Source organism: Bombus terrestris, chromosome 10 (assembly GCF_910591885.1).
Source record: "Bombus terrestris chromosome 10, iyBomTerr1.2, whole genome shotgun sequence".
Taxonomy (NCBI): Eukaryota; Metazoa; Arthropoda; class Insecta; order Hymenoptera; family Apidae; genus Bombus; species Bombus terrestris.
In genome coordinates this window covers 2,216,414-2,230,764 of record NC_063278.1, presented here as the reverse complement: position 1 = coordinate 2,230,764, position 14,351 = coordinate 2,216,414, and the positions used below count along the sequence as shown (strand labels likewise).

The 14,351-nt window shown below is 42.8% G+C and overlaps 2 protein-coding genes, 1 long non-coding RNA gene and 3 other non-coding genes across 6 annotated transcripts; 4 read left to right on the top strand and 2 right to left on the bottom strand.

Moving 5' to 3' along the window:
* The first annotated feature begins 74 nt into the window (after positions 1-74).
* On the top strand, positions 75-11,064 carry LOC100649420. The gene is made up of 3 exons (XM_003398501.4): positions 75-1,108; positions 1,987-2,911; positions 10,928-11,064. The coding sequence occupies exons 1-2, from the start codon at positions 469-471 to the stop codon at positions 2,889-2,891; spliced, it is 1,545 nt and encodes a 514-aa protein (XP_003398549.1). The 5' UTR covers positions 75-468; the 3' UTR covers positions 2,892-2,911; positions 10,928-11,064.
* On the bottom strand, positions 3,757-8,869 carry LOC125385798. The gene is made up of 2 exons (XR_007225442.1): positions 4,288-8,869; positions 3,757-3,922 (listed from the first exon to the last, which is right to left on the bottom strand). It is a non-coding gene; the product is annotated as an uncharacterized LOC125385798 (long non-coding RNA).
* Positions 9,606-11,368, top strand: LOC100649543. Its single transcript, XM_012312917.3, has 2 exons — positions 9,606-10,019; positions 10,928-11,368. The coding sequence occupies exons 1-2, from the start codon at positions 9,606-9,608 to the stop codon at positions 11,366-11,368; spliced, it is 855 nt and encodes a 284-aa protein (XP_012168307.1).
* Positions 11,369-12,268: 900 nt separating this feature from the next.
* Positions 12,269-12,350, top strand: TRNAS-GCU. Its single transcript has one exon. It is a non-coding gene; the product is annotated as a tRNA-Ser (tRNA).
* Positions 12,351-13,309: 959 nt separating this feature from the next.
* TRNAK-CUU lies at positions 13,310-13,382 on the top strand. The gene has a single exon. It is a non-coding gene; the product is annotated as a tRNA-Lys (tRNA).
* Positions 13,383-13,720: 338 nt separating this feature from the next.
* Positions 13,721-13,794, bottom strand: TRNAN-GUU. The gene has a single exon. It is a non-coding gene; the product is annotated as a tRNA-Asn (tRNA).
* Positions 13,795-14,351: the final 557 nt, after the last annotated feature.

Genomic DNA, 14,351 nt, shown 5'->3' with positions numbered 1-14,351 from the left:
GGTGAGGAGAGGAGAGAAGCGGAGAGGAGCGAAGCGGAAAGGAGAGGAGAGAAGAGGAGAGGTCTGGTAGGAAAATAGTTGTAAAGAATTCTGGGAGATAGACGAGGAGCGTTGTCGAGCAGAGATCGCAAGCGGTGACAAGCGGTGACGAGCGGTGGCGCGCGATGCGGAACCGAGTCGGACCGAGCGGAACCGAGCGGAGCCGAGCGCAAACTCGAGCGAGACCGAAGCCGAAGCTGAAATCGTAGGCAAAAGCGAAGGAAGGTTCGGACTTGGGTTCTCGGCGCTGGCTAGCGAGCGGATAAGCAGCCAGGCGGATCGGCGGCGTATCGCGAGCGAGTACGGCCGAGAACGTGCGCGCGTACAGTAATTGACTTTCTTTCGGCGAAGAGCATCTCGCGTATCGAACTCGTTTGTTGAGGCGAGTGCGCGTCTTCCCGGCTGGACGCGCGCGTGTACCGGCCGTGTATGGACGGCGGCACGCGTGCACGAGTCGAGGAGGAAAAAGCCCTGGATTCGTCTCGCCTGCGATCCTCCGCTCGGCTCAGCTTCACGAGTTCCTCCTCGGCCGGCAGTCCTCGTATCGCCAGGCGTAAAAGGAGGAAGAGGAGACAACAACAGCGACGAAACAGTAACGTCGACGACGAGGACGAGCTCGTCGTCGTCGGTGGCGGTGGCGGTGGCGGTGACAAAGTACTAGACACCGTCAACGAAACTGTCGACACGATCCCACCGATCAAGGAAGAACAGCACCAGCCAGGGGAGCAAGTGATTTCCAGCGAGGAATCGACAACAAAGCAACCGAGAAATCGGCTTTCGCACACCAACGAATCTCAACGAAACGTAACTAGAGGAAGCGGCTCGCGCGCGGCTGCATCCTCACTCAGCTCCGGCAACACGCTTCTCAACCGTCGAGTTGCTAGTAAGCGATCGTCCAGGAGATGCAACGCGAACGCGCGTAGGAACGCGATGACGATGGATCTCCAGAGACTGATCACTGAGGTGCACGCTAGGCCCGCGATCTGGGACCAGAAGAACGTCAACTATCACAATCGCGATGTCATTCTAAAGATGTGGCGAGAGATCGCGAGGGCTTGCGAGGTCTCCAGTGAGTATACGCCTCGCTCTTCTCTCTCCTCTTTCCTCTTCCCATTTCCCTCTTCTCTCTTCTTTCCGCCTCTTCTATTTGCGCCTGCGTCGTTATACGCCTCCCTTGCTATCTCTCAATCTCTCTCTCTCTCTCTCTCTCTCTCTTCCCTTACTCCCTCTCAATCTTTCTCTCTCTCTCTCTCTCTTCCCTTACTCCCTCTCAATCTCTCTCTCTCTCTTTTCCCCTTTTGATCGCATCCCTTCCACTTTTTCTTTCCCTTCTACCGTCACATTTTCAACCGTTTCTACTTGTACCAGTCCCTCCTCCACTACCACCTTCCTACGATTGTGTATTGTGTATGTCATGTGTCCTTTTCATTCCTCGATCAAGCTATCGAATAACCGAGCGAACGACTCGATCAACTTGTTGTGTATACGTACGTGTACACGATATAGTCGTGTCGAGATCAATTACAATCTGAGCATATTAAATTTATTTGCTGGAAAACGGGCTACTTTCTAAGAGCGCGTACGGTCGATCGTTATTGCGTCGCCATTTCTATAACTTTTTAATTACAGTCGATGTCTATAATTTGTGGTAATATTGATAGCGAGCATGATTTTAATTACTGTTTACACAATATTCCGTCTGAGGTCGCGGTAATTTGAATCCATTGGATTCGTGGGCAAACGATTAAACGCTTGGAGAGCTACAAAATTTTATGCTCAACGAAGCAATGTTTTCTTGGCCATTTATTTTTCATAACTTTTTCATTTCATCAATTGTCGATCGTTATCGACGTAACAAAGCCATGCGAATGCGCATTATTCATGTAGGAAAGTTTCGAAAAATTTGTTATCGTAACAAAAAAATTAACGGAGAATCTTCGTTTCCAGCGGACGTCGCAAAATCAAAATGGAAGCACTTACGAGACAATTTCCGCAACGAATTAAAGAAAACTTATAGAGGAAAATGCGATGGTGGCGCTAATGAACATGACTCAAAATGGGTTTGGTTCAAGAGCCTGTTCTTCCTGCGAGATCAAATGAATTCAAGAGTAATTGGGTGCACTCTTTCGCAAAATTGCTCGGCGGCCCTTCGATCGTCACCAGAAGAAACGCAAATCGAACCTCAGATCGATATTTTAGAAGGACACGAGGAAACTCAATTTGACGATTTAGATGGTGATTCTTGTCAATCTTTACTCTCGAACGACGATGGTCTTCATCAAGTTATGCCACCGCCTAAGAAGAGTAAGATGAGTAAAATCGGAAAAAGATTTGAATCTCTGCAAAAGAGACTAAGGATCTCGCAAGAAGAAGAAGGAGACGATACTTATCATTTTTTGATGAGTGTTCGAAATCCTCTCAAAAGCTTACCGCTCGATAGACAAATGTTTATTAGGTTGAAGATTCAAGAACTCGTTTACAATGAAATCAATTTGCAAAATCAACAGAATCAAACGTACGAAGTTTCACAAGACGTAAAACCTCTGAGAACAAGAAATGCTAGCGGAACAGCTGGAATCGGAGTCGGACTAGGAGGTGGCGACGTTGGTCTCGCCGCACCCGTTGCAGTTGCCGATACAAATGGTGGCAGCAGTGGTGGTAGTGGTGTTGGTGGTGGTGGTGGTGGTGGTGTTGTTGTTGGTGGTGGTGGTGGTGGTGGCGATATTGCTGCTGGATGCGTTGGAGGTGGATTAGGGGGAGGACAAACCGTTAACAACATGTCTAACCACCCTGCATCGTTACTTCACAATTGCACGACAGAGGGCTCCAGCAACAATGCCTTTTTCGGTTAATGTAATTTGCATTTTAAAATGTAAGAACCGTAATTTTATTAATAGAAAATAAACAATGGTATTTTTTCAGTATCTGTCCCAAACAATTATTTTCACTGCTAATATCACAGTTTTTTTCTAATTCGTTGACTTCGTCGATTGATTTCAGAAACAATGTCTAGCGAAGTTCGCGGAATAAAAGAACGCGGTCGATGTGCTTTTTTATTTCTAGTCAAAATAATCACTACCATAGCTTGTTACTGCTCTATAACTATTACTGCAGTCACTACTGCTCTTATCATTACTTCTACTGCTATTACAACTACTACTAGTACTGCTACTGTTACTGCTACAGCTACTGTTACTGCTATTGCACTACTACTACCGTTATTATTATTCTCATCAATCTTATCGAACCAGTTATGACACACAGGTCAAATTGGTTATGCCCGTTAACCAACCGGTGCATTCTTCCACGAAACATCCTCCAAGTTATGGTTTTTTTGTTTCATTGATTGATTTAAGAATGGATCGAACATACAAAAGAATAATTTAACTTCCGCAAAAACAGGTTCCTATTAGATAAAAATAACTTTTGCGAGAATCATTTTTATTGATTCGAAAGCTAAGGTGTGTTTCTTGATTAACGACAGTAGTATAGTTTCGTCGCGTTTATTGTCAGGACATATTACCAAGTGATACTTATTTTCTCCGCGCTCTATCATACCTATCGAATAATAAAAATTAAACATTACTCCAATTGAAATGTATAAAGTAGATTACAAAATAAAATGAAGGTAATTATTCAAAATAGGGACGATCTCACTAACAAGGATTGCCAGTTGCTTTATGGCGGCCGGTTAAGAAGATCTAAAACAAAACTATATAAAATACGATATGTAGTATTAGGGATATCTTTAAGTACATATCTATCATACCAAGAATTCATGATCCTTCCCGCAAATAGCCTTCTTCAAATTTTCATTGTCCAATTTTGCACTCATCGCTGTATCGATAACGCAGGGAGTGACATTTCGCTAGTAAAACGTTTTCTGAAAAATTTAAATTTTAATCTTCGAATCACCAAAAAATCGTTCCCTTAAATGTTGTTTCTATCTAAAAAGAAGTTATTTTCAAAATTTCAACCAAATCGAAGCATGGAAGTTTTCAAGATTACAAGAAATGACTCTGAAGTGGGAAAATATTTTTCGGAAAATTTTGGGTCGTAACATTCGAATGGAAAATTAAGCTATCTGTAAAATTTCAACCAAATCGGGTGTGACAAATTGTCTGAGATACAGCCCTGATCTTAAATGTAGCTTCAGTATGCATAATATTATACGCAGAGAAAAAGCACTATCGTTAACAAGAATGTGAGATAGGAATGGTAGACAAGGTTCGATAACGAGGTACTCACATCACAGACTATGGAATATTCAATCGAACTGAAATATTCAACCTCTCGTTGGTAGTTTCGCGATTCGTTATACGATCCCGATATAGTACGTTTTGCGACTATTCGAGGATTACGAACGAGTAAAAAATAAAAATTTCTCAATCGCGTCGACGACTGCTATGAAATTCTTTCTATCACTTTCTCATCGAGCGTACGTATAACACCTATGTATAACATCCGAGCAAAAGAAATATTCTTTTCATTTCACGAATCTGCGTCATTGATGGAACGTATCGTAGTCATAGTAGAGTTTCCAGTACACATTATCTTTTTTCTCTCTGACATAACTTTACCCTCTATTGTCTGCCTTCGTATCGCTCTGTAGCTACGATGTATCCGTAACACAAAGCTTTTCACCGAGATACCGAGTTTAAAGCCCATTTTTCGAGTTTTCTCGTTAATCATAGGTAGTATTGTTTGTATAGAACCAATTGGAATTTTTGTGACATTGTAAATTACGACGTCCCACATTTGTTAATTAATCATCGATCGATCCTCTATTATGTTTTCCGCTTAATTCTTCGCTTGGAAAACTACACTAGTTTTATACTGTTTTCCATATGATTCGATCGGGACAAACTGTCACTCTATGTCATACAAACATTATAGAATATGTTCTTTCACAGGGAATGGTATTGTACGTCCCATACGTTGAGATAAAGTCGTTCGAATCGAGTTTGCACCAGTTCCTCGCGGTTGTTCACCGTTCAGTTGCGTTATTGGACATCGAAGAAACGACTCGTAGACGAGCCGGTTTTGAATATAGCTTTAATTAAACCAGGTTATTAGGTACAGCTCGCAGAGTATGGTCTGAAACGTTTTAGTCTTTGTTCGAGTAGAATTTATTAGACAACGACGTCGCACCGCGGTGAGAAAGAAAGAGGAGTGTTAACTTATACGCGAACAATCGGTAGAGCGGCACCGCGTGAAGAAAAAGCTTTTAGCTGTTCCGACTTGCGTCAGGAATATGCCGATCGCTGCTTAACGAGCGAGAACAATCGGATAAAGAAGACCAATTGCTTACTTCAACATCTCGGTATTGCTTTTCCATACCGTTCGCCGCGCCTTCCATGGGAATCTCGCGAAATAACGAGGTAACTTTTCGTTTGTATAGAAAAGTCACGTCGTCTAGACGGGATACGCTATATTTGTACGGTATATTGCACTGGTTGAATAGCTTATTCGAAAGTCTGTTCTGCTTCGTAGTCTGCTTGGCGAACCACTCGGTTTTTCCATACAAAGAGGATTAGCATCGTCCTCTTTGTCTATTGCTTTCTTTCTCATACTCGGTGTTCATCGTTTCGTTTTTTTTTTCACGGTGTTTCCCCTTCGTCTTCTTCTTTTCCAACAAACCATAAAGCCGCTTTCCCGAATAGTTGCAACATCGCACACACTCATAACCTATCTATCTCTTGTTTCTTGTCTATATACGTATTCCGATGTGGATTTCCTACATCGTATCAACCACTCAACCAATCAAATTTTCAACCGTACGAAGTCTAACGAATACGTTGCAATAATAAAAAATCAAATGTATTGCAAAGCGCGTTTTGTGCAATATTTTCGAACGTGAGAAGAAAGGTGCAAGGATTTGTTCGAAACGAGTTTATCGTATTCCGCATCTCGAACGATATCCATTGCCAAACCGATAAACATTTTGAATTCGTTCGCGCGTATCTTCCTTCCGAGAATGTGTCGTCGTATCGTCTAGCTGAAAATTTGAATAAAAGGCACGTTTACATTGGAGTTGAAGCGATTCTTGGCAAACGGTGCAGAGAACGAAAAGCGAGCGACTCGGTAACAGATTCGGTGACCGACAGAGGTTCTCTTTGATCACAAAGAAAAACGCAATCGCTTCCCTTTTTCGCTATCCCGACGTCTGCTCTCTTTCCTGTATAATCGTTCGTCTTCCATAATCGAAATCGCTTTGCATTCGATATCGTCTCTATACTGAATTTTAAGAAACAAAATACTAAGGCTGCCATAAACACAAAATACGTATACATACATATGTATATACATATGCATATAGAATACACACGCACACGCACACATTGCAAGTTCGAACGAAGAGCGACTGCTAAATTTTCATTTTTTCCCTTAAAAAGCAAAATACGTCAAGGTAATATTCGATGCAAAAGGGTTGTCGTATTTCGAAAGGAACTGGCAGTCGAAACTCTGAGTTCCATTTATTTTGATCTTGAACTAGACGCCGTCATAACAGCTTACATAAACAAAGTGTATTCAGTGCTGCGATCTATTATAGTTTGGGTACACGGCGGCGATTGCCGGCCTGGCCCTGCCCTGCCCTGGCCTGGCCTGGCCTGGCCCTACCCTGCCCTGCCCTGCCCTGGCCTAGCCTGGCCTGGCCTGGTCGACTCGGCCTGACCCGGCCCAACACACGCCACACTCGGAATAAACGCGCGAAAGCGACCGAGTGGAAGCCTACGATGAGTGAAACGAACCAACGCAACGCAACGGTGCCAGTCTCGCCAGTGAGACTTTAGCTAGCGTCCGAACCACCGGTGCATTCCACCGGTACGATTTCTACTTGCACGCACGCTGCTGGCCGCAATTTTCAGCTGCCGCGTTCAATTTTTATTTACCAAGCATTCCGAAGAATAAATCAGCACAGGGGCACCGGTGAAAAATTCGTATACGAAGATAACAAAGTCAAGCTGACGCGCGTGCGCGAAAAGTTAGGGATCGCAGTCTCCGCTAAAATCTCTCCACACACAGATTCAAGCGTGTTGCGATTAAAGAAATTTATCTGATATCGGTAAATGATCCGTGATACGCGGCTCGGTGGTGAAAACACAACTTTTTGAAGAAATGGGAAAACAGCGAGCTCGTCGATGACTCGAAGTAAGTGGTACCGAACAAACATATGTACATGTAATTTTGGGTTATTCACGATGTGGATTCGTTCAACGATTACGAGAACAGCGCTCGAACTAATACGAATTAAGTCGCCTTATGTATTTACAATGATTGGCAATCGCACGTTTGATCGTTCGATCGAAATGTGTAATTGGTGTCTTGAAGGAGATTTTCTTTGTAATTTTCGGAGTTATCGGCTAATTTCCAAATTATTTTTGTCTCAACATAGTACGTGGTATAAATTTTCAGCGAATGGCGTGTTAGTAGTATTTCAAAAACATAGATACTCTGGAAAACAGGTACCGGTAAATTTATTCTAAGAGATACGAAAATAGGAAGGGAAAAGGCAAGCGAATCGCATCGTTTGAAACAAATCCAAATGCAAGCCCTTAAATGTTTTGACACTGATGTACTAACGTGCGTGGCGTTCGAACAAAGTATCGCTTTCTGGGCTGTAACTTATGTCAATTCATGACATATTTGATGTAAATATATCGTGTCTCCGTTACATTTCCAGAGAAACGTTGATTTAGCGACAGGGTTCTGACTTGACGCTCACCACCGACACCTTACATCTAAATCTTTCTTTCTCAAAATTGCACAACAATTTGTATATCAATGATTTCGTTTTCTCGCGTTATCTGTAAGCGAAAGTACGTCTTTCGTGTTTAAACATCGTTGCCTTTCTCCTTTTATAATATCCGCTTACTCTCGCCCCGCCTCTCCGTTCTCTTCATTCCTCCTCTCTTCTCTTTCTTCCTATAACTTACGAGTCTCTTGTTCGTTTTCTCTCAATCTTTTACCTTAGTTTATTTTTCAAAACACGTTTTGCACGAAGAAATGCGTCAAGCTAGAATGTTCGAACTCAAAATGGAAAGTATTCGGTATAATCTATAGCTTGATTAGGCCGGTATTCCATAACTAACAAACAAATAAATAAATAAGTAACGACGAAGGAGACTTATCGCGAGTATCGAGATGACGGGGAATCGAGTGACGAACGAATTGGCGACTAGTACCTTATAAGGCGCGAAGGTTCGCACATAGCGGCAGCGCTATCGTCCTCCGATCTGGCGAAACCGGCCTTCGGCCGTGTTTGCTTCTCGGATTTCGCAATTTCGATTTTCCAGAGATACTTTCCGCGATCTCGAAACTGTAACCAATTCCGCGAGACTATGCAGCGTGGTTTGCACGTGCGCGCTCGCTAGTTTCGCGATAAAACAGATAGATTTGCCACGAGATTTATTTAAGTGGGAATGTCTGGAGGCAAGCGTCGAACGGTAACCTTTCGTCAACAATTAACGCGTACGAAGCACTAAGAACGCGAGTGGTACACGTCGAGGCGTGGCGGTGCATAAACTGTCGCACTCGACCAGCTCGTGAAACGTGTTTGCGCGGTCACGTTGGCAACACTAGCAGGAAATAGCTTTCATTGGACGCAGACAGAGACCCATCGAGTCGGTTCGCCTTCACCCTGCTCCGCAACACCTCCGCCACGGTTCCTCTTGTCACGCTTCGCGTTTGCGCAAACCTTCTCGAACCTGGTAAAACACAAAGCGCTTCAAGTACGACTGGATCCGTGCGAATTTCAAGCTTTCTACGATTTGAAAATTCGTCGTGAACGGTTACTCGATCGCGAGAATATCACGTGATTACGCGCAACGACTGTCAAACGTTCTCTAGTGCGAACGCGTTGCGTGCAGTGCACTGATTCCAGTCGAATCGTATACTTCGATCGAAACCTTGTCCTCGCCTCTCTCTCTCTCTCTCTCTCTCTCTCCCGAAGAATCAGTTTGTAAAGAAGAACTTAACGCAATAGTAGAAAGAATTAAAGAAGGGATAGTTATTTAATCGATGTAATTCGAAGGGAAATAGAAGAAAAAAAAGAAGAAGGAAAGGAGTATAAAGAAAAAAACTGCTGCGTTGAAAACGAATGTGAGTAATTATGAAAGAGTGGCGTCGAGCGCATGTCGTGGTAGGGCCTCTTGTACAAGCACGAGCAAACCTCTGATTGCTGGAGGGAGAAAGATCTGGTCGGCAACAAGGTGGTTTGTGCAAACGCGTAGGTACGCGTTTCCAAAGGCAGGCATACACGATCGACATCTGACTACCATCTGACGATCGTCCGTTCGAGAAGCGGCCTGTGGACTCGTGTGGACTGGTGGCCCCTCAGTCGAACGTCGAGCGCGGTCATCCACGCTACGTTTATCTTACTTGTGCTCGCGTTCGTCGTTCGATCGTAAGTCAACCGCGTGGCGAGAAAATCGCGTTACGTTCTTTCAAAGACCGTACACCTATATAAAAACACGCAATTTCGTAAGTGCATGAATTGATCGAAAAGCCAAAGATCAATTTCTGATCGACTTCCTTGGGAATCGTATCCGCGCGAACCAAGCAACATGTCGGATTTGGTCGGATACTCGCATGATTTCCTCGCGGAATTCATTCACCTCTACCGTAGTTTCCGCTGCTTGTGGCAGGTCAGGTATAGGGGATACAAGGACAGGATACTTCGAAATCGTGCTTATGACGCTCTCGTGCAAAAATTGAGGGAGGTTAATCCGATCGCGGATAAGGAGACTGTCATACGAAAAATCAACACGCTTAGAACCGCGTTCAGAAGGGAATACAAAAAGGTGCGAAATTCGCAAAAGATGGTCCAGAATCCTCGGCTACGATACAGATCTTCGTTATGGTACTACGATATTTTAAAGTTCGTAGCGGAACAGAACGAAACGAGTCCACTAGATGAAGAGAGAGACTTTAAGAATGCTTTGGCTAACCCAACGGATCTCTCTCAAGAGGAGATGATGGTACGACCTCGTGCAATTTTTCTCGAGTTACCGAGACTGCGCAAATCCAGACTTTCGCACTCTCTCGCTTTCGCTCTCCCTTTCCCCTTAAAACCGTCCCTTCTCTTCCCCTCCCATTCGTTATTATCTATGCTCATTTGCATTCTACTTTTACTTCTGTATTCTTAAACGATCACGCAAGCTTTTGGTATTTCAATTTTTTGAAAAATCAAATTTGTCGTTCGTGAATAAGTAATCAAAGGCGTTCAAGTTGCGTTTCGTTCTGTAACGTCGTGGTACGTCACGAATGTAGTAAGTACGGTGAGAACGAGAAGATAAATATTTCGCGAGCAATACATCTCTTCGATACGAGCAACAAGCTCGTTTCTTCCTTTTTTATCCTTTCTTTGCTGCCATTTTTAGTCTCGCTTTTAATTTCTTTTTAACCTTCGCTCTATCTATTTCTCTTCCTCTTTACGGTACTTTATCGATCCGAAAACTCGACGAGCGTTACGATGCGCTGAAAATTACGTTTTAATCAAAAAGAAAGTCGAAATGTTGGTTTGTTCGTCCATATATTCGTATATTTAAAACAGTCTTCCACGAATACTTCGTGTGAAAGATTATGCAAGTTGGAAATCATTTTTATTTCATTGAGAGCAAACTCGACACGACGTGATACGACCCGATACGATACGACACGATACGACGCGATACGATAAGATAGAACCTAACAACGCGATACGATAAAGCGAAACGTAACAACGCGAGTCAGTGCAACGACGTATCGAATGGTACGTTCGGACGTTGGACTCTGTTTGTATCGCGTTCGTTCGTTGATCGTTATACATATACACGTACTTTGATCGATACACTATAGTCCATGTCGCTAGCATTGAATTACAGTTGACAACGTAACTGTTTTCTAGTCTGTGCAAACGGACGTAGACAAGATCGAGCCACCGTCACCTGTACCGTCCCCGGCAGCTAGCTCTGCTCCGGCGTTTCAACCGATCATCCTTGAAACCGAGGGCTCGTACGCCAGAAGAATTTCCACCTCCGCATCGACCGATCCTCTCAGAAGGAAATGTCATCAACAACCGGAAAGCTTTCAAGATCGTCAGCCGAAGGACTCGACGTGTGAAATCTCTCCGAGACAGTTTGCCAGCTCCGTAACGGACGACCATTTCGAGACGTTTGGTCGTTATGTGGCTGGCAAATTGAGGAAATCGATGCCTCGTCAAAGTATTATCGCCGAGAAAGTAATCGCGGAGGTCCTCTTGAGAGCTAATCTCGGCACCTTGGAAGAAGCTACTTGTCTTACGGAAAAAGTACCTTCTCGTTGCTTCTTAGTAATGGGCGATCGTTGAATATCACCGATCGATCACCGGCGTCCGTTTCTCCCTCATTTGTTCTCTCCAACATTCGCGAATGTTTTGCGTTTGTTTACGCTGTTCATTCCCTGTTCCTCCATTAAGCTGCATACCCGGTCGCATCTTTCAGCCAAACTCACGCGCGCGTTTGTATCCAATGGTCAGGGAAGAACAGCGGACCACCGGCTGCCGGTCGAACAAAACACAACCTCGACAAATTTGCTCGCGAGAATGGCAGACAGGTCGCATTGCAGACGAGTCAATCCTGGCAGCCAGCCAATGAAACAAGACCTTTTGTTTTCCTACACGTGAAAAATCCAGTGCACTACGATACATACGTATTTTTCATACGAATAAATTAGTTTCTTTATAAGCAGATGATAACGATTTTTATTTTTTTCTTCTGTTTTCCACTCGAGATCAGTCCACGATTCCATAATTATTCGTTTTATAACAACATTTATATCCTAATTACGACTAGTCTCTTGATACACCTTCTCCAGGAATTTGCTATTTCGTTTTCGCTTTCCCACAGCGAATCCATCCCGATGAATTCCATCGCCCAACTTTGATCCAAGTCGCTTTAAACCTTTCCAATAAAAACTTCGTGTAATCGGTCAGTCAGTTGTATTACATCCGAACCAGGTATCATCGAAGTTCTCTTGCCGATACGATGATTTAAGTTTAGACGAGATACTACATCTTAGATCTTAGATTACGTAGCCACGTTGCATTAAACCGGTCGCATAGGAAAATGACATTATGGAGACGTTATAATTATCACCCGAAATGCAATTACCCTTTGTGATTCAAGGTTAGCCTATTTAATAAAAATAAATTGTTTGAGAAATTTTTTATGTATCATGTTCTGTGTATTGAAATAAAAAGTTAACGGTTGACGAGGTGGCCGAGTGGTTAAGGCGTTGGACTGCTAATCCAATGTGCTCTGCACGCGTGGGTTCGAATCCCATCCTCGTCGGTGTCTTTCGTACCTTTTTCCTTTTTTGTTTTCCCTATTTTTAATATCTTTTTTCGATTATCTGAGATTCATTGTCATCGATAAATACGTTTCAATCAAGGAAAAAATTAAATTTGCTTAAAAATTAGTATAAAAGAAAAGATCGAATAAAAACTTTGCTGCACAAAGAGAGAAAGATGGCGGCAGGTTGATATACATTCATACATATATGGATATAATAACTTTAAAAATAAAGTATAAGAATAAATGTTGAGATTCTGAACGTTTCCGCCTAAATTTGAATTGCATGGTTAACGTGGTTGCGTGGAACACCATAGATCATAACCAAAATGGTAGAAAATTATGCGTGTTCGTCATTAATGTTCTCGACAGAATCTTACTTGAAAGTGGATGGTATGTTTGGTCAAACAAGATTTTCGACCTAAATTGCGTTGCGTTTAAAAAGATGTATATCAGATGCGTTTCAAGGTTTAGAGAAGTTGCTCTACGTCGAGCATTAACTTTCGAATGATGTCAGAAGAACTATATCCAGGAAACATGTATTATTTATCTATATACCGACAAGATCTTAAGAGGCACACCAAAGATATAGCCAACGTTAGTTTGTTCTCGGATAAAACCTTAGAAAGCCTCGTAAAACAAGAAAATTGCTCTAAAAGTTTCAGGCGTTATAACACATTATCGTCATACATAAATCGAGAAATTACGAAAACCTTTTTAGTGTAAAACGTGAAATAAGTTATCGTCAGTACTTGATCTCATCAAATAAACGATAGCGTTAAGCAAAAATTTGCAACTTATTCCGTAACCCACGTTTCGCATTTATTACGAAACTTTCGCAAGAATCGGGCGTCGAAAGTATCGTCGACGAGTATCGAAAAAATGTATTTATAAGTTAGGCAGTTTTATTAGTACGTAATACATATAGTTTGCTATATCAAAGATCGCAAAAAATTATAGCCCGGCTAGCTCAGTCGGTAGAGCATGAGACTCTTAATCTCAGGGTCGTGGGTTCGAGCCCCACGTTGGGCGGAATTTTATTTTTTGTTGTTGCATCGGCAAGATTTGCGTATTAAAAAATACGTTGCTTTTTTTTAAAATTATGTAGATCTATTTTTCGCTTTGATATCAAATAAGTTAAAAAATAATGGAATAAGGAGGAAGGAAAGAAGACGATACTAGGGGATGATTTTCAGTTCCGTTTGCTTCGTCTGTTTCAAAATGGTGTAGATTTGGCTTAGCAATTTTTCGGGCGAAGTACCATACAAAAAAATTGTACTTGTTCGATGCTTGGTACAATATACGTACAATATTTATGGTCATTTATAAAGTCCTCGCTCGAAAGGAATCGATGTGACAAAAGAGAAATTCGCCCCCGGGTGGGCTCGAACCACCAACCTTTCGGTTAACAGCCGAACGCGCTAGCCGATTGCGCCACGGAGGCAACTTGTTTCGTCATTTTTAATATATCGTAGCTGTATTAAATGTATCAAATTACAAGTAGTGGAACTGATAACGATGAATAGGAACGTAATCTACATCCATGCGATAATACAATGTATGGGATAGGGTAGAAGAAACATCTAATCGTGGAAAAGGTTGATACACTCGAACCCGGGAACGCGCGTTTTTTTCGTATTCCACCTAATTAGGCGATACATACTCGAAAGTAGAATGCGAGCAATTTGGTCGCGCGTGCATCTAAAGGCTGCACACGCAAGTACGTATCTAAGCCTGGTCGAGATAGCAGCAGAATCTCACGGTGAATTAGGTCGACGCGATGCTCGTTTAAATGAATTTGAGTGGTTGAACGAATAACGTGCGTGTCGGTGAAAGGACTGCGTACACACACCGCTTAGCCGAAAGCAAGATACGCGAAAGGAAAGCTGTGCGCGTGACTACTCGGTGGAGAAAAGAACAATCGCTGAGGCTGTGGCTGGGTGTTTCGTAGCGGGAACCTTGAAGCGAGTTCGAGGGTGTTGCCAGAACGACGAAGGGTGT